General features: G+C 39.2%; 1 protein-coding gene across 1 annotated transcript in view; it reads right to left on the reverse strand.

Annotated features, from left to right (window-relative positions):
* LOC523126 (ATP-binding cassette sub-family C member 4) overlaps positions 1-27,611 on the reverse strand; it is a 205,713-nt gene that overhangs the window by 166,792 nt on the left and 11,310 nt on the right. The window contains 4 exon segments of the mRNA XM_010810937.4: positions 3,846-3,971; positions 15,920-16,083; positions 17,104-17,193; positions 20,812-21,036. Coding sequence (XP_010809239.3) covers positions 3,846-3,971; positions 15,920-16,083; positions 17,104-17,193; positions 20,812-21,036 — 605 coding nt within the window.

Consider the following 27,611-nt stretch of genomic DNA (forward strand, 5'->3'; position numbering starts at 1 on the left):
TTGTTGCCAAGTTTCCACATCCCCTGTATTGTATCCTTGAATGTGTATTAATTAATATAGTTGGTATGTAGAAAAAATAAGTAGTGACCTTGGTGTTAGCAACTTTAGACCCTTAAGGTAGTAAATTCTTTCCTTTGTTGTAAACCCATTGCACCTCTGCCCTATAGGAATGCAATTTTATCTAACACCTTCGAAAGATGGCGCCAAAACTTAAAATAATTACTCTTAGAGAAAATAAGTCTTTGTCAAGAGTCATAAAATGTTAATAGGCCTTCTGGCCAGAAGATGATGTAAATCACCTAAACCATTTGTATACGATAAATTTGCAGGATAGAAACCCTGGTTTTTGATAAGGATCAAAGACTGCTGACTTTGCATCCCCTATTATCCTCTATGTGTAACTTAGGGTATAAAAGCCCCTGTTGAAAACAAAGCTACGGGCCTTGCTCACCAAAGCTTGGTCTCCCCATGTCATTTTTCTCCTTAACTTCCAGCTGAGTCTCCATCTGGAGCGCGAATACCCTGGATCAGCCGGGGCTGAACCTTGGCAATTCATAAAGTTTTGCCTGATACAGTTACATCCAATCTCTATAATCTCGCCATTTGTGCTACAGCAAGCTATAGTTTTAGTTTGAATGTCATCATCTCAAATACGAGCATCTTCTGTAGAGAAGGAAATGGCAACCCACTCCAGTATTCTTGCCTAGAAAATCCCATGGTGAGGAGCCTGGCAGGCTATACTGCGTGGGGTCATAAAGAGATGGACATGATTTAGAGACTAAATAATGACAACAAGCCCATTCTGTACCCTGAATTGACAATAGGCAAAAGCCACCTGCTTCAAGAGAAGAGACAGAAAACCAGGTTCTGCCCAGGATCCTGAAGTTGTACAAAGCAGAGGACATTAGCTGGGGCATAGAGAGGAAACTGCCTCACACACAAGCTCCAATATAGGACAGATGTCATGGAGGGACAGAAAATACACCTGCTATCATCATCAGAAGAAAATGCTTTGGACTTTTCACCTAAAGACTGATTTCCAGCAATTACATACTCTTCTATCTGAAACACTTAACCACCATGTCTCTGTTCATGTTTCTATATTGGATATGAAAACAAAACTTACCTTGTGGAGTTCTTTTGTAATTGATTTCCATATGTGAAAGACCTTTACAGAGAGTGAAAAAGCTAAGGAATATCGTTAGGTAAAAATAAACATAAAAGACAGGGAAAAAAAATACTAACACCTTGAAATTACTGCTTTTGGGGGGTTTGTGGTACTAAGAAATACTTGGAAATTCATTTCTGTATAAGAAACATAAGCAAAGGAGAAAAAGAAAGATATAAGCATCTGAATGAAGAGTTCCAAAGAATAGCAAGGAGAGATAAGAAAGCCTTCCTCAGCGATCAATGTAAATAAATAGAGGAAAACAATAGAACAGAAAAGACTAGAGATCTCTTCAAGAAAATTAGAGATACCAAGGGAACATTTCATGCAAAGATGGATATAATAAAGGACAGAAATGGTATGAACATAACAGAAACAGAAGATATTAAGAAGAGGTGGCAAGAATACACAGAAGAACTGTACAAAAAAGATCTTCATGAACAAGATAATCACGATGGTGTGATCACTAACCTAGAGCCAGACATCATAGAATATGAAGTCAAGTGGGCCTTAGGAAGCATCACTACAAACAAAGCTAGTGGAGGTGATGGAATTCCAGCTGAGCTACCTCAAATCCTAAAAGATGATGCTGTGAAAGTACTGCACTCAATATGCCAGCAAATTTGGAAAAAGCAGCAGTGGCCACAGGACTGGAAAAGGTCAGTTTTCATCCCAATCCCAAAGAAAGGCAATGCCAAAGAATACTAAAACTACTGCACATTTGCACTCATCTCACACGCTAGTAAAGTAATGCTCAAAATTCTCCAAGCCAGACTTCAGGAATATGTGAACCGTGAACTTCCAGATGTTCAAGCTGGTTTTAGAAAAGACAAAGGAACCAGAGATCAAATTCCCAACATCTGCTGGATCATTGAAAAAGCAAGAGAGTTCCAGAAAAACATCTATTTCTCTTATTGTCTATGCAAAAGCCTTTGACTGTGTGGATCACAATAAACTGTGGAAAATTCTGAAAGAGATGGGAATACCAGACCACCTTATCTGCCTCTTGAGAAACCTATATGCAGGTCAGGAAGCAACAGTTAGAACTGGACATGGAACAACAGACTGGTTCCAAATAGGAAAACGAGTAGGTCAAGGCTGTATATTGTCACCCTCCTTATTTAACTTATATGCAGAGTACATCATGAGAAACGCTGGGCTGGAAGAAACACAAGCTGGAATCAAGATTGCCGGGAGAAATATCAATAACCTCAGATATGCAGATGACACCACCCTTATGGCAGAAAGTGAAGAGGAGCTAAAGACCCTCTTGATGAAAATGAAAGAGGAGAGTGAAAAGGTTGGCTTTATGCTCAACATTCAGAAAATTAAGATCATGGCATCTGGTCCCATCACTTCATGGGAAATAGATGGGGAAAAAGTGGAAACAGTGTCACACTTTTTGGGGGGCGGCTCCAAAATCACTGCAGATGGTGACTGCAGCCATTAAATTAAAAGATGCTTACTCCTTGCAAGGAAAGTTATGACCATTTTAGATAGCATATTTAAAAGCAGAGACATTACTTTGCCAACAAAGGTCCATCTAGTCAAGGCTATGGTTTTACCAGTGGTCATGTATGGATGTGAGAGTTGGACTGTGAAGAAAGCTGAGCAACAAAGAATTGATGCTTTTGAACTGTGGTGTTGGAGAAGATTCTTGAGAGACCCTTGGACTGCAAGGGGATCCAACCAGTCCATTCTAAAGGAGATCAGTCCTGGGTGTTCATTGGAAGGACTGATGCTAAAGCTGAAACTCCAGTATTTTGGCCACCTCATGGGAAGAGTTGACTCATTGGAAAAGACTCTGATGCTGGGAGGAATTGGGGACAGGAGGAGAAGGGGATGACAGAGGATGAGATGGCTGGATGGCATCACCAACTCTATGGACATGAGTTTGGGTAAACTCCTGGAGTTGGTGATGGACAGGAAGGCCTGGCTTGCTGCAATTCATGGGGTCACAAAGAGTCGGACATGACTGAGTGACTGAACTGTACTGAAGAAGCTTTATATAAATTTTTCCTTTATGAAGACAGTAAGTGAAAGAGCAGGTTAAAATGATGTCTCCCCATTCTACTTAAACTTTCTTCCACATGTTGGGGGTGGAGTGCATAGCATTTAAGTTCTTCATAATGTGAAAAACTTGGTAAGACTTCGAAATTAATTCAGAAAAGTCATTTGTAGTAATGTAGGGGAACCTAGAACCTGTTATACAGAGTGAGGTAAGTCAGAAAGAGAAAAGCAAATATTAATGCATATATATGGAATCTAGAAAAATAGAACTGATGAACCTATTCACAGAGAATAAATGAAGATACAGATGCAGAGAACAATCTCAGAGACACAAAGTGGGAGGGAGAAGGTAGGACAGATTGAGAAAGTATTATTGATATGTATATGCTGTCATGTGTAAAATAGATAACTAGCAGGAAGCTGCTATATAACACAGGGAGTCTAGCCTGGTGCTTTGTGGTAACCTAGAGAGGTAGAATAGAGGTGCAAAGCAGAGATTCAAGAAGGTGGGGATAGATATACATATAATTATGACTGATTCACTTTGATGTATAGCAGAGACCACCGCAACACTGTAAAGTAATTATCCTCCAAAAATAATAAGTAAATTCAGTTAAAAATGTGGAGGGGAGTACAAAAGTATGGTGTGACATATACAAAAACTTACCTTCTCAATCTGGTAATAAGGTCTATAAGTGACTTTTCCCAAGCATATAGTTTTACTGATTTGATGCCACTTATAAATTCACTCATGGTCCTGATCCTGTCGTCTGTGAGAGCTGCAGTCTTACTCCTAAGGGGACAGACATGAGAGATGAGCCATAGTGATCACAAACTAACTTTCTGTGGCAGCAGCAGCAGGGGGCACAGGGAGGGACCAGAGATCAAATGATTCTCTACAGCTCTTCTGTGCTGACATCACAGGAAGGTACTATTCAAAGTACAAATGGAGAAAAAGACTTCTAGGAAGTCAACAACTCAGCCTCATTCAAAGACTAACTCAGAGAACTTGCAGTAACAGCCAAGGAAGACCTGAAGTGAGTCAGATAAAAACCATCTGCCCAAGAAGATGGAGGTTGAACAGGAAAGGCAGAAAGGAATCTAACAGGAAAACAGTGTCTGTGCTGTAATAAAATAGGAGTAAAATTCTGGGGAACAGAAAAGATGAGGCTGCTAATAACATTAGGAAAGGAGAACAAGCAAAACTTAAGACACCTTGTACCACTGGAACAGGGCCTCAAAGGATAAGGAACATCTCTCCACAGCAAGGAGAGGAAAGGGAATTTCAAGTAAAGAAAAATACCTCACATAAAGGTACATACAGACACAAAACAACTCACCTAGCTTCAAACAACACGCCTTCACCACCTGACAATCTGGACAATGACCCACTTCCAACCCTCTGGAACCTGCCTCAGCTCTCACTCATCACCATTAGGCCCTTCATCACCAGTTACTTTTCTATCACATATGCTGCTGAGACTGAGACTTTATAAAAGTGAAAGTGAAGTCGCTCAGTCATGTCCAACTCTTTGCCACCCCATGGACTGTAGCCTATCACATTCCTCTGTCCATGAGATTTTTGAGGCAAGAGTATTGGAGTGGGTTACTATTTCCTTCTTCAGAGGATCTTCCCGACCCAGGGATCGAAGCTGAGTCTCCGGCATTGTAGGCAGATGCTTTACCATCTAAGCCACCAGAGAAGTCATAATAAAGACATAATTTGGCAAAATTCAACATTGATTTAAGACAGAAACCCTCCAGAAAGCAGGAATAGAAGGAACATACCTCAACATAATAAAAGCTATATATGACAAACCCACAGCAAACATTATCCTCAATGGTGAAAAATTGAAAGCATTTCCCCTAAAGTCAGGAAAAAGACAAGGGTGCCCACTCTCACCACTACTATTCAACATAGTTTTGGAAGTTTTGGCCACAACAATCAGAGCAGAAAAAGAAATAAAAGGAATTCAGATTGGAAAAGAAGAAGTAAAATTCTCACTGTTTGCAGATGACATGATCCTCTACAGAGAAAACCCTAAAGACTCCACCAGAAAATTACTAGAGCTAATCAATGAATATAGTAAAGTCAAAGGATATAAAATTGACACACAGAAATCCCTTGTGTTCCTATATGCTAACAATGAGAAAACAGAAATTAAGGAAACAATTCCATTCACCATTGCAATGAAAAGAATAAAATACTTAGGAATATATATACCTAAAGAAACAAAAGACCTATATATAGAAAACTATAAAACACTGGTGAAAGAAATCAAAGAGAACACAATTATATGGAGAAATATACCGTGTTCATGGATCAGAAAAATCAATATATTTAAAATGAGTATACTACCCAAAACCATCTAGATTCAATGCAATCCCTATCAAGCTACCAACGGTATTTTTCAGAGAACTAGAACTAATAATTTCACAATTTGTATGGAAATACAAAAAACCTCGAATAGCCAAAGCAATCTTGAGAAAGAAGAATGGAACTGGAGGAATCAACCTGCTTGACTTCCAGCTCTACTACAAAGCCACAGTCATCAAGAAAATATGGTACTGGTACAAAGACAGAAATATAGATTAATGGAACAAAGTAGAAAGCCCAGAGATAAACCTATGCACCTATGGACACCTTATCTTTGACAAAGGAGGCAAGAATATACAATGGATTAAAGACAATCTCTTTAACAAGTGGTGCTGGGAAAACTGCTCAACCACTTGTAAAAGAATGAAATTAGAACGCTTTCTAACACCATACACAAAAATAAACTCAAAATGGATTAAAGATCTAAATGTAAGACCAGAAACTATAAAACTCCTAGAAGAAAACATAGGCAAAACACTCTCTGACATAAATCACAGCAGGATCCTCTATGACCCACCTCCCAGAATATTGGAAATAAAAGCAAAAATAAACAAATGGGACCTAACTAAACTTAAAAGCTTCTGCACAACAAAGGAACCCATAAGCAAGGTTAAAAGACAGCCTTCAGAATGGGAGAAAATAATAGCAAACGAAGCAATTAAAGAATTAATCTCAAAAATATACAAGCAACTCCTGCAGCTCAATTCCAGAAAAATAGAAGACCCAATCAAAAAGTGGGCCAAAGAACTAAACAGACATTTCTCCAAAGAAGACATATAGATGGCTAACACATGAAAAGATGCTCAACATCACTCATTATCAGAGAAATGCAAATCAAAACCACAATGAGGTACGATTTCACACCAGTAAGAATGGCTATGATCCAAAAGTCTACAAGCAATAAATGCTGGAGAGGGTGTGGAGAAAAGGGAACCCTCTTACACTGTTGGTGGAAATGCAAACTAGTACAGTCACTGTGGAGAACGGTGTGGAGATTCCTTTAAAACCTGGAAATAGAACTGCCATATGACCCAGAAATCCCACCGCTGGGCATACACACCAAGGAAACCAGAATTGAAAGAGACACGTGTACCCCAATGTTCATCGCAGCACTGTTTATAATAGCCTGGACATGGAACCAACCTAGATGTCCATCAGCAGATGAATGGATAAGAAAGCTGTGGTACAGATACACAATGGGATATTACTCAGCCATTAAAAAGAATACATTTGAATCAGTTCTAATAAGGTGGATGAAACTGGAGCCTATTATACAGAATGAAGTGAGCCAGAAAGAAAAACACCAATACAATATATTAACACATATATATGGAATTTAGAAAGAATGTAATGATAACCTTGTATGCGAGGCAGCAAAAGAGACACAGATGTATAGAACAATCTTTTGGACTCTGTGGGAGAGGGCAATGGTGGGATTATATGGGAGAATGGCATTGAAACATGTAAATTATCATATGTGAAACAAATCGCCAGTCCAGGTTCAATGCATGATACAGGGTGCTCGGGGCTGGTGCACTGGGATGACCTTGAGGGATGGGATGGGGAAGGAGGTGGGAGGGGGGTTCATGATGGGGAACTCATGTACACCCATGGTGGATTCAAGTAAATGTATGGCAAAACCAATATAATATTGTGATGTAAAATAAATTAATTAAAGAAAAATAAAGACATAATTAATCAAGACTGGTGATGGTCCCAAGATGGCAAAGGAATAGGATGGGGAGACCACTTTCCTCCGACAAATTCATCAAAAGATCATTTGCATGCCAAGCAACTTCCACAAAACAACTTCTAAATGCTAGTGGAGGACACCAGGCAGCCAGAAAGGCAGCCTATTCTCTTTGAAAAGAGGTAGGACAAAATATAAAAGCCAAAAAGAGAGACAAAAAGAGTTAGGGATTCCTGGGGAGGGAGTTGTGCAGGAGGAGAAGTTTCCACACAGTAGGAAATCCTCTCACAGGCAGGTCTGTGGGGAGTTTTGGAATCTCAGATGGCAACATAACCAGGAGGAAAACACACACACACACAATATGCACCTAACCGCAGCTGCCTGTGGAGAAGTAGCCCTGACACTCTCATCCACTACCAACAAGTGTGGACTGGACAGGGAGGCACAGGCTGCATAATCAGTGCTTAGGATAAGGACTGGGCCTCAATGCCCTGAGGACAATCTGAGGGAGTTAACATGAGATAGAAACCCAAACTGTGAGATTGCCAGAGAGAACAAAAAAAAAGAGAGAACTTTCCCATGAAAGGCTCTAACGCACAGCCTGGCCTACACACAGAACAAAGGATTAAGCTAACACCAAAGAAGACCTAACCAGCCCCCCAGCCCTCCCCACCTCCCCAGAGGCAGAGACGCAGGTGTGCGACAACCAGAGCTGCAGGGCAAGGGGCTGCTGCAATATCCGCCCCAGGGACCGGCATCCTCCACCAAACTGTAAGCAGGCTCCCAGTTGCTAACCACGTCCTCCTGGGATCCTGGACAGTTGACACCTGCCAGGAGTGTCACAGCCTGAGATCAGCTCCCCAGAGGAGACACACCTCCCACATGGCACACCTGAGATGGTGCTCCTGCGGCACACCTGGGACACCAACCGGCCAGGACCTGAGAGGTGATTAAGACACATGGCCCACCTGGGACAGTGCACTCGCCAAGAACCTGGTCACCTGAGCTGCTTGGACCTGGGAAGGGCACAAAATGCACACCCAACCGACTCTGTGCCCTTGTGGAGTACCCAAGAACCTGAGCAGCTTAGACCTGGGAAGTTCCCGAAAAGGAAGACCCACTTTGGACAGTACCCCTGCAGAGCACCCTATAGCCTGAGCAGAATAGACCCAGGAAGCACATGTCACCTTGAGCTTTGGCAAACCCAGTGTGGTCCTTACACTGTGAACATTCTCCACACATGCCAGAGAAATCTGTTTGCATTGTCCCTCCCTCCCCACAACACAACTGAACAAGTGAGCCTAAATAAGTGACCACCTTTGCCCCCTTGTGTCAGGATGGAAATTAGACACTGAAGAGACTTGCAAACAGAGGAAGCCAAAATAAGCAAAGAAGAGGGAACGTCTCTGGAAGTAACAGGTGCAACAGATTAAAACCCTGTAGTTAACATTGACTAAGCATTGGAGGGGGCCGATAAACCTTGAGAAGAAGTACAAGCTGGAACAAGGAACTATCTGAAACTGAACTGACCCCACACTGCCCACAACAGCTCCAGAGAAATTCCTATATATATTTTTATTATTATCACTTTTTAATTTTTTAATTTAAGTTCCTTATTACTCCATTTTCATTTTTATAACCTATTATCTTGCAAAAAAGACCCTATTTTTAAAGCAACTTCACATATATATTTTTCATAATTTTGTGATTGATTTTGTTTTATAAATTTAATATTGTATTCCTGAGAGTCTAACCTCTACTCTAGATTTTTAATCTTTGCTTTTTGGTATTTGTTTTCAATTTTGTACCTTTAGGAATATAATCTTCAGTACCCATTTTCACTTAAGTGTGTGAAATTGCTGGCTGGCTTTATTGCTGTCTCCCTTTTTGACTCTCCTTTTTCTCCCCCAGTTCACCTATATCTCCTCCCTCCCCTTTCTCTTCTCTACTTTGTGAATGCCTCTGGGTGTTCTGGGCTGTGGAGAACACTTAGGGAATTGATTACTGGCTAGATTGCTCTTTCCCTTTTTGAGTTCCTCTCTTTTCCTCCTGGTCACCTCTATCTCCCTTCTCCCTCTTCTCCATGTAAGTCTGTGAACCTCTCTTGGTGTCCCTCACTGTGGAGAATTGTTTCACCATTAACCTAGATGTTTTATCATCTGTGTTATATGGATGGAAAAGTCTTGAGGCTATTGTTAGAATAAGACTGAAAACCAGAGGGAGAAGGTTTAACTCCAAAACTTGAGAATATCAGGGAACTCCTGATTCCATGGAAAATTAATAGACAAGAGCTCACTCAAAAGGATACATTCCTACACTGAAACCAGCTCCACCCAAGAGTTAACAAGTTCTAGAGCAAGCTATACCATGCTAATTCTCCAGTAAAGCAGGAACACAGCCCTGAGCATTAAAAGACAGGCTTCTCAAAGCCATGCCAAACCCATAGACACCCCAAAACTCACTACTGGACACTTCATGGCACTTCAGAGAAAAGAGATCCATTTCCACCCACCAGAACACAGACACAAGCTCCCCTAACCAGGAAACCTTGACAAACCACTAGTCCAACCCCACCCACAGGGAGAAGGCTCCACAATACAGAGGAACCATGAACTGCCAGCAAACAGAAAGGGCACCCCAAACACAGCAATCTAGACAAAAAGAAGAGGCAGAGACATATTCAGCAGGTAAAGCAATGTGATAAATGCCCACAAAATCAAACAAAATAGGAGGATATAGGGAGTCTACCTGAAAAAGAATTCAGAATGATAGTAAAGATGATCCAAAATCTTGAAAACAAAATGGAGTTACAGATAAATAGACTAGAGACAAGGATTGAGAAGATGCAAGAAATGTTTAACAAGGACCTAGAAGAGATAAAGAAGAGTCAATCAATAATGAATAATGCAATAACTGAGATCAAAAGGCCTCTGGAGGGAACGAACAGTAGAATAATTGAGGCAGAAGATAGGATAAGTCAGATGGAAGATAGAATGGTGAAAATAAATGAAGCAGAGAGGAAAAAAGAAAAAAGAATTAAAAGAACTGAGGACAACCTCAGAGACCTCTGGGACAATGTAAAATGTCCCAACATTCAAATCATAGGAATCCCAGAAGAAGATGAAAAGAAAGGGCATGAGAAAATTTGAGGAGATAATAGTTGAAAACTTCCCTAAAGTGGGGAAGGAAATAGCCACCAAAGTCCAAGAAACCCAGAGAGTGCCAAACAGGATAAACCCAAGGTGAAACACCCCAAGACACATATTAATCAAACTAACAAAGATCAAACACAAATAGAAAATATTTAAAGAAGCAAGGGAAAAGCAACAAATAATCCACAAGGAGATCCCCATAAGGATAACAGCTGACCTTTCAATAGAAACTCTTCAGGACAGAAAGGAATGGCAGGACATAGTTAAAGTGATGAAAGAGAAAAAACCTACAACCCAGATTACTGTACCAAGCAAGCATCTTATTCAAATATGAAGGAGAAATCAAAAGCTTTACAGACAAGCAAAAGCTGAGAGAATTCAGCACCACCAAACCAGATCTTCAACAAACGCTAAAGGATCTTCTCTAGACAGGAAACACAGAAAAGGTTTATAAACTCAAACCCAAAACAACAAAATAAATGGCAACAGGTTCATAATTATCAATTACCTTAAATGTAAATGGGTTTAATGCCCCAATCAAAAGACAAAGACTGGCTGAAAGAATTAAAAACAAACCCCTATATATGCTGTCTACAAGAGACCCACCTCAAACCAAGGGACACATACAGACTAAACGTGAAGGGCTGGAAAAGGTATTTCATGCAAATGGAGACCAAAAGAAAGGAGAAGTAGCAATACTCATATCAGATAAAATAGACTTTGAAAGAAAGGCTCTGAAAAGAGACAAAGAAGAACACTACATAATGGTCAAAAGACCAATCCAAGAAGAAGATATAACGATTATAAATATATATGCACCCAACAAGGGCTTCCCTCATAGCTCAGTTTCTTCCTGCAGTGGAGGAGACCCTGATTTGATTCCTGAGTCAGGAAGATCCTCTAGAGAAGGGACAGGCTACCCACTCCAGTATTCTTGGCCTTTCCTTGCGGTTCAGCTAGTAAAGAATCTGACTGCAATATGGGAGACCCCGGTTCAATTCCTGGGTCGGGCAGATCCACTGGAGAAGGGATAGGAGACCCACTCCAGTATTCTTGGGCTTCCCTTGTGGCTCAGCTGGTAAAGAATCTGCCTGCAACGTGGGAGACCTGGGTCAATCCCTGGGATGGGAAAATCCCCTGGAGAAGGGAAAGGTTACCCACTCCTGTATTCTGGCCTGGAGAATTCCATGGACTATAAAGTCTATGGGGTTGCAAAGAGTCAGACACCTCTGAGTGACTTTCACTTTCACTTTCATATACCCAACATTGGAGCACCTCAATACATAAGGCAAATGCTAATAAGTTTGAAAGGGGAAATTAACAGTAATACAATAATAGTGGGAAAATTTAGTACCCCACTCACACCTATGGATAGCTCAACCAAACAGAAAATTAGCAAGGAAACGCAAACTTTAAATGATACAATGAACCAGTTAGACCTAATTGATATCTATAGGACATTTCACCCAAAACAATGAATTTTACCATTTTCTCAAGTGCACATGGAACATTCACCAGGATAGACCACATACTACACATCCTGGGCTGTAAATCTAGCCTTAGTAAATTAAAAAAAAAAAAAAATTGAAATCATTTCAAGCATCTTTTTGGATCACAACATGGTAAGATTAGATGTCATCTAGAGGAAAAAAACTATTAAAAATACAAACATATGGAGGCTAAACAACATGCTTCTGAATAACCAGAAAATCATGTAAGAAATCAAAAAGGAAATCAAAATATGCATAAAAACAAATGAAAATGAAAACCCAACAACTCAAAACCTATGGGATTCAGTAAAAAGCAGTGCTAAGACAAAGGTTCATAGCAATACATGCTTACCTCAAGAAACAAGAGAAAAATCAAATACATAACCTATCTTTACACCTAAACCAACTAGGAAAAAGAAACAAATGAAGAACCCCAGGGTTAGTTGAAGGAAAGAAATCATAAAAATTAGAGCAGAAATTAATGAAAAAGAAACAAAGGAGACTATAGCAAAAATCAACAGAACTAAAAGCTGGTTCCTTGAGAAGGTAAATAAAATAGGCAAATCATTAGCCAGACTCCTCAAGGAAAAAAATGGAGAAGAATCAAATCAACAATATTATAAATGAAAATGGAGAAATCACAACAGACAACACAGAAATTCAAAGGCTCATAAGAGACTAGTATCAGCAACTACATACAAATAAAATGGCCAACTTGGAAGATATGGATGAATTCTTAGGAAAGTACAACCTTCCAAAACTGAACAAGGAAGAAATAGAAAATCTTAACAGACCAATCACAAACATGAAAATCAGAACTGTAATCAAAAATCTTTCAACAAACAAAAGCCCAGGGCCTGATGGCTTCACAGGTGAATTCTACCAAAAATTTTAACACCTATCCTACTCAAACTCTTCCAGGAAATTGCAGAGGAAGGGAAACTCCCAAACTCATTCTATGAGGCCACCATCACCCTAATACCAAAACCAAACAAAGATGCCACAAAAAAAGAAAACTACAGGCCAATATCACTGATGAACATAGATGTAAAAATTCTCAAAACTCTAGCAAAGATGATCCAACAACATATTAAAAAGATCATACATCATGACCAAGTGGGCTTTATCCCAGGGATGCAAGGATTCATTGATATTTGCAGATCAATGTGATACAGCACGTTAACAAATTGAAAGATAAAAACCATATGATTATCTCAATAGATGAAGAGAAAGCCTTTGACAAAATTCAACATCCATTTATGATAAAAAACCCTTCAGAAAGCAGGCATAGAAGGAACATACCTCAACATAATAAAAACCATATATGATAAACCCACAGCAAACATTATCCTCAATGGTGAAAAACTGACAGCATTTCCCCTGAAGTCAGGAATAAGACAAGGGTGCCCACTCTCACCACTATTATTCAATTTAGTTTTGGAAGTTTTGGCCACAGCAATCAGAAAAGAAAAAGAAATACAAGGAATACAGATTGGAAAAGAAGCAAAACTCTCACTATTTGCAGATGACATGATCCTCTACATAGAAAACCCTAAAGACTCCACCAGAAAATTACAAGAGTTAATAATGAGTATAGTAAAGCTGCAGTATATAAAATTAATACACAGAAATCACTTGCATTCCTATACACTAACAATGAGATAAAAGAAAGAGAAATTAAGGAAACAATTTCATTCACCACTGCAATGAAAAGAATAAAATACTTAGAAATAAGTCTACATAAAGAAACAAAAGGCCTATATCTAAAAAACTATAAAACACTGATGAAACAAATCAACGATGACATAAATAGATGGAGAAATATACCATGTTCATGGATTGGAAGAATCAATATAGTGAAAATGAGTATACTAACCAAAGCAATCTATAGATTCAATGCAATCCCTATCAAGCTACCATCAGTATTTTTCAGAGAACTAGAACAAATAATTTCACAATTTATATGGAAATATAACAAACTTTGACTAGCCAAAGCAATCTTGAGAAAGAAGAATGCAACTGGAGGACTCAACCTGCCTGACTTCAGGCTCTACTACAAAGCTACAGTCATCAAGACAGTATGGTACTGGCACAAAGACAGAAATATAAAATTGATGGAACAAAACAGAAAGTCCAGAGATAAATCCACACACCTATGGATACCTTATCTTTGATAAAGAAGGCAAGAATATGCAATGGAGAAAAGATAATCTCCTTAACAAGTTTTGCTGGGAAAACAGGTCAACTGACTGTAAAAGAATGAAAGAACACTTTCTAACACCATACACAAAAATAAACTCAAAATGGAGGAAAGATCTAAATGTAAGACCAGAAAATATAAAACTCCTAGACAAAAACATAGGCAAAACACTCTGACATAAATCACAGAAAGATCTTCTATGACCCACCTCCCAGAGTAATGGAAATAAAAGCAAAAATAAACAAATGGGAACTAGTTAAACTTAAAAGCTCTTTTACAATGAAGGAAACTATAAACAAGATGAAAAGACAGCCTTCAGAATGGGAGAAATAGTAGTGAACAAAGCAACAGACAAAGAATTAAGCTTAAAAATATACAACCTGCTCATGCAGCTCAATAATGGAAAAATAAATGACCCAATCCAAAAATGGGCCAAAGAACTAAACAGACATTTTTCCAAAGAAGACATACAGAGGGCTAACATAAGAAAAGATTCTCAACATCACTCATTATCAGAGAAATGCAAATCAAAACCACAATGAGGTACCATCTCATGATGGTCAGAATGACTGCTATCAAAAAGTCTACAAACAATAAATTCTGGAGAGGGTGTGGAGAAAAGGGAACCCTCTTACACTGTTTGTGGGAATGCAAACTAGTACAACCACTCTGGAGAACAGTGTGGAGATTCCTTAAAAAAACTGGAAATAGAACTGCCATATGACCCTCCAATCCCACTGCTGGGCATATACACTGAGGAAACCAGAATTGAAAGAGACATGTGTATGCCAGTGTTTATCGCAGCACTGTTTACAATAGCTAGGACATGGAAGCAACCTAGATATCCATCAGCAGATGAATGGATAAGAAAGTTGTGGTACATACACACAATAGAATATCACTCAGCAATTAAAAAGAACACATTTGAATCAGTTTTAATGAGGTGGATGAAACTGGAGCCTATTATACAAAGTGAAGTAAGTCAGAAAGAAAAACATCAATACAGTTTATTAATGCATATATATGGACTTTAGAAAGATGGTAACAATGACCCCATATGTGACACAGAAAAACAGACACAGATATAAAGAACAGACTTTTTGACTCTGTGGGAGAAGCTGAGGGTGGGACAATTTGAGAGAACAGCATTGAAACATGTATATTGTTATATGTGAAATAGATGACCAGTTCAAGTTCGATGAATGAAACAGGGCACTCAAAGCTGGTGCACTGGGACAACCCAGAGGGATGGGATGGGGAGGGAGTTGAGAGGGGTGTTCAGGATGGGGGCACATATATACACATGGCTGATTCATGTCAATATATGGCAAAAATCACCACAATATTGTAATTAGCCTCCAATTAAAATAAATAGGTTGATTTAAAAAATTAATCAAAACTGACTTTGTCCTTGGACACTTATAAATTAATGGAAACATTGAATTAAAAATAAGACATGAATATACATACTGGAAAAATCACTCTAACCCAAGCTTAATAAAAATACATGCAGCTAAGATAGAGCCTGTAAGATTATTACTATTTAATAATGTTTAAATAACTTCAATATAGGTACATTGTGCTCAAGGATACTCTACATATTCAGGTACAGTGCTGGGAGGGTCTGGAAAATCCCATAACTTTTCCTGCTTCAAGATTATCCTTCAGCTTAAAGCTGGAGCCACCACTGGCTAAACTAAGCCTGAAGGGTCTACAACACACACAAAGAAAAGATCAGAGAAGGCACTTTGTTTTTTAAACAAAAGCATCCAACAGATTGTAGTTGTCACCAAATATATGTTACCTATTTTTAAAACCAGTGTTTCACTTACCTGAGTGATGAAAACCACATCCCAAAGCAGCTTTGCAACAACAGAAGGAAAATGAGAACCGCCATCCCAGCAAGACACGATATTCCTGTTTCCATCCAGAGCAGGGCAGTCACTGCAATTGCCTGCAGTGGCCCCACCCACAGATAGTGCAAGAACATCATTACCTTAAAGAAAAAGATAAGCCTTCTTAGGATATTATAAAAAACAACACAAGTAAGGACACAGTATAGAAATAATATGCTTGTAAGGAAGATACAGGAACCAAAACAGAAATAATCACAGTGGGTTTTAAACCTGCTAAAGCAGAAATCCACACATCCAACCCCAGATGACACTGTTCTGGGGCAGCACAGGACCAGCCAGGGAGAACCCAATCAGCAGCACTGGGAGGAAGATCTGAATTTTATCCACAACACAGATGAGCTCAGGGTTTCCCCAAACTCTCTTTGTTCCAAAATTCAGCCACCATCTCCCCAGGAGAGCCTATATTATGGTACCTACTACTCTCTCCAGTAATTACTTAAGTATTTACCTCCCTGACAGGCTGTGGCTTTGGGGGCGGGGTGCAAAAACTAAACCTAATTTATCCCTGAAACTGAGTAGAAGTCTTACTTCATGTTTGATGAATGAATAATTGAAGGAGAAGTGGTCTAGTGCAGTACAGATCTTACCAACAGCTACAATGCCCTGGGTAATGTAATCTATTCATAAAGTAAGTGGGAAAAAAGAGTGTGAGGGGACAGCAGACAGTAGGTTGTGTCTGGCTGAGGACCATCCACTTGGCATTATTCCTCACAGGCTCCCTATATAGCAGGCACTGAACAGGGAAAGAATTACCCCTGCCCACCAGGCCTTCATCATCCAGAGGAGGAGGAAGACAGCCCAGCAACACCAACACCATATGCCAAGAAGGCCACACCAGAAGGACCCCTAGGGACACTAACCAAGCTGGGATAGAATCCTACTGCCTATTATTAGAAAAACAAAATTCTCATCCACAGGACAACACACATTGTTACATCTAAGCTGCATACTGAAGAAATGAGAGTTGGATAAAGAGGACCCTTGTCTTAGGTCCTCAACAGAACCCTGGCTGACACCAAATCCTGGCACCTGGCCTTCCAATAAGCTACCCTCAGTAAGAAGGATGGGAAATGAAAGAGGATCCCTCAGGGGCAGCTTACCTGATCAAACCTGTTCACATCGTTAGACAGTAGGTTGACTATCTGGCCTGTGGTGGTCTTCCCCATGGCCGAGCTACTCAGACGAAGTACCTAGTGAGAGAAAGATACAGAGAATTGGATTGCTAAGGTGATACCAAGTCAATCTTACAACATAGCAAAATGGACTGTTTTCATGGAGTCTTGAACAGTGCTAGGACAAAGAGAGTGACCCCGAACAGCAGGGTTCTAGGGACCTATATTCATCCTTTTTCTCCTCAATGTGGTGATAGCCCTACCCACAAGAACAGCAAAGAGAGGAGCAGGAGGTAGAAGCAAAATCCCCCATCCTGTTTCTCAATGAACTTGAACCTGTCTGAAGGATAAAAGGATGTTGATTTAGACTTAAAAACAAACCAAAATAAATTTGAGCCAAACTAGATGTGAGTGGAAAGGCTGACTTAAAGAAAGAAATTAGAGGACTTGGATGGACTATAAATCTGGAATTGATTATCAATTCTGTGTGTGACCTCATTTAAACCCTTTGGGCTTAGTTTATTCATTCTGAAATGAGTGACTATAATGTTCAAAACACTGTTTCTGTGAGGAACCTCTGTTCTTAATGCCAGTCTGCTGACTTTACAAAAAACACAGCCTCTGCTGCACAATTCCTTTATTTGTTAAGAAAAATGTCCTAGAGATCTGAGGAACCTGAACAGACACCATGAGCTTCTTCAAAGACCACCAATCGGATCCAAACAGTCTCACGGTTCATAAAACTGTTTCATTTAGTCCTCAGGTTAAACAGAAAAATCAATGATAAAGTGGGAATGTAAAACAACGTAGCGGCCATAGAAGAGAGTATGGCAGTTCCTCAAAAAACACAAAATTAGCATGTAATACAGCAATTCCACTTCTGGGAATGTACTCAAAAGAACTGAATGTATGAACTTGAACAGATATTTATACACTTGTGTTCACAGCAGCAATGATCACAATAGCCAAAAGGCAGAAACAACCCAAATGTTCACTAACAGATGAATGGATACAGAGAATGCTGTATATACCTATAATGGAATATTATTCAATTGTAAAATGGAATTAAATTTGACATCTGCTCCACCGTCAATGAACCCTTAAGACATTGTGCTACATGACATAAACAAGACACAAAATGACAAATATTTCACGATTCCACTTACATGGGACACCAAGTCACATTCAAAGACTGAAGTAGAATGGTGATGGCTGGTAGGGGTGGGGTGGGGTGGCTGGAGAATTAGTGTTTATTGGATGCAGAGGATCACTTTGAGAAGATGAAATTCTGGAGATGAATAGCAGTGTTGCTTCCTCAACAATGTAAATGTTCCTAATGTCACTAAATTGTTGTTGTTCAGTCACTAAGTCATGCCCAACTCTTTGCAATGCCATGGACTGCAGCACAGCAGTCTCCTCAGTCCTCCACTATCTCCTGAAGGTTGCTCAAATTCATGTCCATTGAGTCAGTGAAGGTATCTAAACATTTCATCATTTGCCACCCCTGTCTCTTTTCGCCTTCAGTCCTTCCCAACATCAGGGTCTGTTCCAATGAGTCAGTTCTTTATGTTATTAATGTCAATAAACAATGTTCCCCAAATTAGTTAAAATTGTAAATTTTATGTTGTGCATATTTTATAATAATTTTTAAAAATCAATGACCAAAAGCCAAAAGTAACTTTACTAAATTTGTAGAAATGACAAATCATTATATTTATGACACATCTGACAAGATCATTCAAATTTCAGCTAAAAAGAGCCTAAAAATTTCCCAAAGGTCACATTCCAAAGTGTTAGTGGGAAGAGGAAGAAAAACAGGTAGACAATGGCTCACCTGTGCAGCAAACAGTGAGCTTTGCCTGAAGCATGACCTCACACCTAACAAGGTTTTCACAGTGCAGTTCTGGTGACATTTCACACATACTTATGGGAGCTAAGCACGATCTAGAAAGACAAACATCTAGCTAACTTGTGGAGAAATTTGAGTACTCATCTCCTAAACAGTGAAAGGTGCAAGAGAATAACAAATATATGATGAGGGACAATGAAGAACCCTGGCTAGAGTCTACAGTTATCACTGCCATTTCCACATCACCCAGGAAGAAACCAGCTCACGTGCCAAACACACACAATGAGATGCCAGGGACCCTTGAGATTAACAAGATTCTGCTCAAGGAAAGATGAGGAGAAGACACTTTACATTTTGCCAAGAAAAACATTCCCAAGAAACAGAAGCTCTAGATAAGCAGCATAAGTAGCTACTAGGTAAAAGAAGTGATGATTTCAATTTAAATTGTTTGGTTTTCGCTTTTGATTAGGATTTTATCTTTTAATAAAAATTATATGTATTAAGGTAGACAACACGATTATTGTTAAAAATATACATTGGGAAATGATTTCTGTAGTAAAACCAATTGACATATTCACACTTTATGTAGTTACCATTTTGTGTGTCTCCTGAGAACACTTAGGTCTTCCTTTTGGCTCAGCTGATAAAGAATATGCCTGCAATGAGGGAGACCTGGGTTTGATCCCTGGGTTGGGAAGATTCCCTGGAGAAGGAAAGGCTACCCACTCCATTATTCTGGCCTGGAGAATTCCATGAACTACATAGTCCATGGGGTCAGAAAGAGTCGGACACAACTGAGTGACTTTCACTTTCACACTTTCACTTGAGAACACTTCAGATCTACTCTCGCAGAAAAATTCAAGTATATAATACAATAAAATAAGGATTTTTTAAAGCAAATAACCCAGGGCAACAAGATACTGAGACACAAGTTTACACAGAGACTTTCAACAGTTGACATGGTATATCTGTGGCAATTTCTTTGTAAAGACATCTGAAATCCTAATTCCTTGTACACTAGCTAAGATCAGGGTAAGCTGTGAAATAGTTGTGTGGCATTTCTCAATATAAAAATCACTGAACACATCAAATCAGGTCTTATTAAAACTTCTATAATGCATACTAAAGAGAAAAAGGAAACATAGTATTATGAAAATAACTTGAAAGAACAGCAACAAATTCTCTCTCAAATTACTAAAGACAATGGAAATTTTCAAGTTTTATCCAAAATGTCCAATTATTGTCTTTAATGCCAATAAAACAATTGTAACTATAGCATATAGCATATAGTGAGTCTGTATTAAGCCTGAGTTTTATTTATATTTTTCTTTAGTTAACACAATTGTACTGAATGTGATTAAATGGGCCATTGGAAAATATAATCATTCCCTTTCTCAAATCCATTCTGTTCTCCAAGATTTAATTTTATGGGTCCAATCCTGAAGTTCACTTTTAAATACAGCTTTGAAGGTTTTAATGAACAACGACAACAAAATTTCCAGAAATACCACTATGAGAATTAGGCATAAAAACATTGAAAATCAATGGGATACCTTTGATACTTTAATTTTTAATTAGATTTTATTACAGATTTAGTGGATATTATGCAACGTGGATATTATGTGGCTAAAAATCATAAAAGGTAGCCCTGATCCAATCTCAGTAGGAAACTTTTTATTATATATTGGAAAAGCAACAAAAAAAAACTTGACTTGGTGCAAATACCAAGCTTCTCCAGTAAAGTACAAATGATCCCAGTTACAAAATGTTTAGTTTACAGAGAACTTTCCCTAAATGTTCCTGATCCTTCAGGGGAGGTACACACTGTGGAACCGAGTGACACTCACCTTGCGGTAGATCATATGGCACAGGGCTACTCTCAGCCTCATCCCCACACGCTGCATATGGTAGAAGTACAAGTGGTGCAGAACGGCCCACACGAGCACGCAGGCGCTCAGCCCTGCCGCGTAGCCATAGGCTTCGTGCAAAGAGGTAGAATCATTGGGATCATAGTTTTCAATACAACTAATCATTTTCCCCAAAAATATGGGTTGAACTACTCTGGTGCCTTCCTAAAAGAAAAGAAAAAAGTCTTAATTAGAAATGTCAATTTTTCTTTACACAAGATTTACTTTTATCATTAGCATGTTTAAAATGCATTTTGAGAAAATGCTACATTTGTGACTAATTTAAAAGAAAAATATGCAGATTTATTATGTCCTATAAGTCAAGCAGGCAACAGTTTAACCTGAAGGCAAAATTTTCCATTCAAACATAGTAAAGCCTTAGTACATTGTGCTTAGCACACCATGGATGCTCAACAAATATCACAAATAGGCTCAATACCAACTGAGCCTTAAGATGAATAAAGAAAAAGGTGGCAGAAGAAGAGGAAGAAATCTGCTTCCACAGGAACAAGCCTGCTGGCAGCCTGCCCCTGTCCCCCATACTCTCAATGTCCCAGCCCAATAGAAAGTCAATGTGGTTCATGTATGGGAGACGTGTTTTTATCACCGTCTTCATGAATCTTTATGAACTGAGACACTGGCATAAACAAATCCACTCTTTTCTACCCCAAACTCCACACGTAGATCCAGGGAATGGAAACTGGCTTTGGCAGGAGTACCACAAAGAAACCAGGCTTCACAGCTCTGCAGGCTCTCAGCTCCCGAGAGCACTGCCTCACTACGCCTCTACCCTCTAGAAGTTGGAATGTTCCTTGGAGTAAAAAATTAAACATGGTGGAGGCCAAGCTAAAAAATCATATCTCCATAGTTCTTGATCCACCATCCACTGAAGTTGGTGGTTTGGAAGAAATGTTACCAATCCTCTCTTCCCCAAGGCCTAAACCAATTGACTCAGGGTGCACTGGGCTTCCACCCTGAGTAAGACTCAGGGAAAGCAAGTTTATTTCCCAAAGAAAAAGGCAAAGGAACGGCAACACCTACCCACCCTGCCAAACAGCCACTCCACCTCACAATCTACTTCCTCCCTCTAGTCACCCCTTGAAGGTCCCCTTCTTCCTAGGATCCCTTTTTCACCATCAAGGGAAATCAATCAACAAATTCAAGTTAACAAAACTAAACACCTTGGGCCTCAATGTCATTTCCTTCACAGACTTCTCAAAAGACAAAATGTTAAAAGTTTGGAAGTCTTTCAGGAACAGGGCTTTTCCTTTTCTGGCAATCCGCATTACTAACACAGACAGAGTAAGCTTTGCTTACCTGACAGGTATGCTTTGATAGCTCTCTTCTGTCTGTCTGAAGCTGAGGAACACACACAAAAGAGGAGGGAAGGAGAATCCATAACACCAAACACCAAAAAGAAAACCAAGCATTTTCTGCTCAGCCAACCAGTGCTTGATCAGGATATTTATTCAAAGATGTCCCCATCCCTCATATGGGGGTCTCATTAAATCTTAACATTCCTGTCTTGTTCTACACAAATGGACATATGCACACACACACGTTAACAGGCTGCACCAACTGCCTCTCCCTCCATGAACTCATGGAGATTTTCATCTACTATAGAGGATAAAGGGAACACTATTTAGTTGAAGAAGTGTAAGTAAGATGATTAGACCTGAGTACAATGATCAGTTCTCATACATTTCCATCGTAATCTGTCATCCATCCCAAGAGGCATAGAGAGCTCATGGAAGAGTCCCTCACACAGTGGACTGTCAACCACACTGTTTATAGTTTCCTGAGATGGAAATGTGGAGGCCACACAGAGAAGCAAGAACAACAAACTGTACACACGGGAAGTCCCAGCCCAGGTGTTGCCAAGGGCGGTCCAGTGTTGGAGCCACAAACCACCAGAAGCCCAGCAGTAATATCTGTCATTCAAAACTTTCCTGAAACTTATGATTCTATTTGGGAAACACTGTTGCTTGTTACTTAGCTCTCCTTTTGAGCCTAACATCTTTGTAATTATAGGAGAAATAAGAGTAATAGCACTCACCAAAGATAATATGGATAAATTTAATATAAATCCAGCAAAAAGAAGTGTAAATAAAGGTAGGTCATTACTGCCTAAGCATATCTGGAGTTTTTCACTGAGAAACAATATTTAATAACTTAATTGAGGGACTTCCTTGGTGGTCTTTTAGCTAAGACTCCACACTCCCAATGTAGGGAAACTTGGTTCAATCCCTGGTCAGGGAAGTAGATCCCACATGCAGAAATTAAGACCTGGCACAGCCAAATAAATCAATATTAAAACAAAACAAAACAAAACAAAAAAACAGTTGGAGAAATAGCCTCATTAAGGTATAATGCCATTTCATGGCTCATATCTTCTACTCATCTGTGAATTCGTTTTATTCTTGATAATGACTATTATTTAATTGGGATAGAAAATTTGTTATCTTTCAAAAAGATAACAAAGGATTTCAAACATGAACTGTTACTGATGCAATTTGAGGGGAGAGTTACTTATTATTTTGGGACTTTCTCCAATGGCTCAATGGTAAGGAATCCATCTCAATGCAGGAGTCACAGGGAATGCAGGTTTAATCCCTGAGTTGAGAAGATCCTCTGAAGAGGAAATGGAAACCCACTCCAGTATTCTTGCCAGGATAATCCCATGGACAGAAAAGCCTGGTGGGCTACAGTCCATGGGGTCACAAAGAGTCAGAAACAACTGAGTGACTGAGCACACATGTACAACTTTGCCTCCAGCAAGGAGCAGTCACAGCAATTCAGAGCACTGATGAAAAGTATAACATACAAGGAAAATTGCAACTATGGAAAACAGAAAATTGATATTATGCTCCATATGAAAAATAGCAGCAAGCAAAAAACAATTTTCCAGTAATTTCTCTCAAAAAGAAAAAATAGAAAGCAAAATAATGAATAGCACAAAATTGTGAAAACAAAACCCCAAGTACATATAGAGAGTAAGAAGACACATATTAAATATGATTCTTCAAAGCCTCCAGAACACACAGGGCAGAAGTGACTGAGGCCATCAAAGGTAGACTAAGTAAATCCAACCCCTCCACACACAAGGAAAGGTTAGAGATGCAGAGTTGTTTAGCAGGACAGCTGGCAGAAGAATTTATAATCTGTGAGTGTTTCCATTTCTAACATTTGGTAAAACTGCCTGAGGCAAACCAGGCAAAAGTTTGTCCAGCTACCAGAAGATTAACTCCTGCATATGCTTAATGTTCTAGTCCAAGTATTAACTCCAAATGAAACAGTGGTGTGAATCCCAAGGGTAGACTGAATTTCAGAAGACTCTGTTTGCCTTGGAGAGTCTCTCAGAGAGGTAAGGAGTGGCTGTGGCTCACCCTGGGGACACAGACACTGGTGGCAGCCATTCCCGGGAGCTGCCCCCACCACATGTACACTGCTGTGGGCAGACACCACCAAGGAATTCTCTCATCTGTACATTCCCAATTCTCACTGTCAACTAATAAGAAATAAAACAACTGAGAAAATATTCATTATCAATCATGAAGCTAACCAAATTAAAACTTTCTTGATAAGCAGAACAAGGTCAAACACTGTCCCTTAAACCTTTCCTCTCTGACATCAATCTATGACCACATGTACATTCTTTACACAAACCAATTGAGAATATAGTTCTTATTCTTTCACAAGAATTCTTCACAGCTCTGAAATCGTAAAGGATCTATAAAAGAGCTGAATTTAATACCACAACATCCATTATTCTGGATTATCTGAGAGTCTGAGTCTCTGAGGCAGACTTTTTATTTTGGCCACACCCTGTGGCATGTAGAATCTTAGTTCCCAGTCCAGGGATCAAAAACACTCATATCTGCGTTGGGTGCATGGAGTCTTAATCACCGGACTGCGAGGGAAGCTGGTGGTAGCCATTTCTTGATAGAGTCCTTGGTATTCAGCCTCCTGAAAGCACCTGATATTGGGTCCCAGCTTTTGCTTCTTAGGATAACTTCTTGCAGGGTTTGGTTAGAAACTAGAACTTCTGCAGTGGATAGAATTCCTCCTCCAAGTTAAGGTACTTGAAACATTTCTCACCCAATTTCCCCACATCTCATTCATGGAAATAAAAACACAAAAATAGAAGAAAGCTAACAAAGAAAAACACTTGAGTGAAACATATAAGCAGAAAAGAGTGAGCTTGTAGGGAAAAATTGAACAAGCAGTTAATCTTCAGAACTGGGGGAGTTCTAAAGTAGAGTTGAGAAAAATCCAGAGATGAGGAGAAAAAGCAGTGAATCTGCGAAATAATAACAACCAGCATTCTAGATATCCTAGCCTTCACTCATCTTTTACACAGTAGTCTTCATCCTGACTGCACCTTAGCATCACCTGGGGGGGATAAGGCCACTCTGATGCCCAAGGTCCAGCTTCCAGAAACTGGCTTAGGTTCAACTGATTAGGGTGGAGCCTGAAGATTCCTCTCCCTGGAAGAGTCTGGATGTAGAAACTAACCCCTTGTAAGCATCTGCTAACCTCCACTCTTGCACTGTCTTGGCATCTGAGCCTGGAATGGCTACAGACCTGCTATGAAGGAGTTACAATGATCACAAAGAGTTTTAACCAGAGTCCCATGACACATTTCATGCTTCCAGAAAAATCCTTATAAACCCAAATCCAGAGATTACAGCACTGAAATTGAAAATTTTCATTCTGCACAGTAGGAAAACAAAAATTCAGATAAAACTATATTTAAAAAAACATTAATAAAAAGATGAGTCAAAATTAGCCTGGAAAATTATCTCTAAAAGGAGAAGGAGAATTAGAATAGAGCTAACAAGGATATTAGCCTTGTTTAAAAGTAGCCTTGTCTTGATTTTGGAATCGTGAAAACATTATACAGAATTATAATTATAAAAGAACTAATTTTTTAAAAATAAATTCCTAAAATTTCAGAATAAATTTAAATAAAAGTACCTAAATATCTGCCCATCCTGTTGGTTCAAAGAACCATACAAAAAATGACTATCAAAAGTGGTTTAAAAAAAACAATTTGAAAACACATTCTCTGCGTGATACACCCACGTGAAGACAGTATGAACTGCCAAAAGATAAATCTTATTATGTTTTCAGAAGTCACATTATAAGGTAAAACAAATGAATAGTTATGTTGGTATCATTGAGAATTGGGCTTAGACATGGGACAAAGAGAATAGATGATGGGAGAAAAGAGATACAGATGTAAGCACAACAAGATGAAGTAAAAAACTAGGGTCCTCTATCTGATTTGGATTGGAAACACCCATATAAACATATTTGTTTACCTTAAAAATGTTTTCTAACTTGGTCTAATGAAAAAAAGCCAAGAAACAATAACCAAGAGCAATAAGCCCCTCTAGCATCCAGACTATAGTCTTTAAATACCATTTCACACTAAAAGAAGACAGGGCGGCTTGGAGAAATGGATGATTCCAGGGCTGAGCAAATGCTGTACAAAATGAACTAGAAACATCCTGTCACACCAGAAACCAAAAAAAAACAAAACAAACAAAAAAAGACATTAAAAAAAAAAAAAAAAAACTAGCCAAGACTTCTAGGGTATATGCAAAAGACTTAGGACCCAACCTGAATATACTCCCACTGCCCAAAGATGGCCAAAGGTTGACACAAGCATAACAAATAAAATGGACTGAAGCAGATCAGAAATGCTTAAATCCATGAGCTCAAACTGACAGTCACAAAACCAAACCAAACAACCAACCATGAAAACTCACTAGCCCCTCTCCTCACTAGAGGAGAACCAATTCCCCATTTGGAAAACAGGTTTTAAAAATGGAAAAAATGATTTTCCCCTACTCTCCATATAAACACTATAGTTCAGCATTAACCAAAGAGCTTAGAACATCCCCACTTTGCAACCCTTAATAAATTAATGGACCTTGAGCAAGGATCATGAATAGCTCCAACATCACTCATGCACACACACACACACACACACAAGATGTTATGTGCCTTATAAGGGAAATATACAACCCTACCTCCTACATAGATGAAAGGGGTAAAGAAAATCCAAATGAGTTATATCAAATTTCTAGACCTAAAACACCAACCTAAGGTGCCAGAGGAACAACTTAATTGACACAGAAGGAGATGCAATCAGCCAAATCCAGGCTGTGGGAATCTCTACAGGTCAAACAACCTAGAGGCTCGGGGTGGAGGGGAACAGAAAGGCAATCTGAATAACCTATGTCAGCCAAGTGTACCTTATTTAATACTGCTTCCAGTGGAAGAGGGGGAAAAGACAACTGTGAGCACTGGCTAGATACTAATGATATTAAAGTTAATATTTATGCATAAAAATAATAAACTGAAAGTGAAGTCGCTCAGTCATGTCCAACTCTTTGCGACCCCATGGACTGTAGCCTACTGTATTCCTCCAACCATGGGATTTTCCAGGCAAGAATACCGGAGTGGGTTGCCATTTTCTTCTCCAAGAAATCTTCCCAACCCAGGGATTGAACCTGGGTCTCACGCATTGTAGGCAGATGCTTTACCATCCGAGACACCAGGGAAGTCTATAAAAATAATGTTTATGCTAAATATGTTTAGTGGGGGGAGATTCCACATCTTTTAAAGATACATACTAAAATATTTATGGATAAAAATGATTTGATGTCTTGGAACTTCTTTAAAATAATCTTGGGAAGTGAGGGTGTGTTTCAGATGAATCAAGACTGCTC

Source organism: Bos taurus, unplaced genomic scaffold, assembly GCF_002263795.3.
Source record: "Bos taurus isolate L1 Dominette 01449 registration number 42190680 breed Hereford unplaced genomic scaffold, ARS-UCD2.0 Leftover_ScbfJmS_1899, whole genome shotgun sequence".
In the NCBI taxonomy this organism is placed as follows: Eukaryota; Metazoa; Chordata; class Mammalia; order Artiodactyla; family Bovidae; genus Bos; species Bos taurus.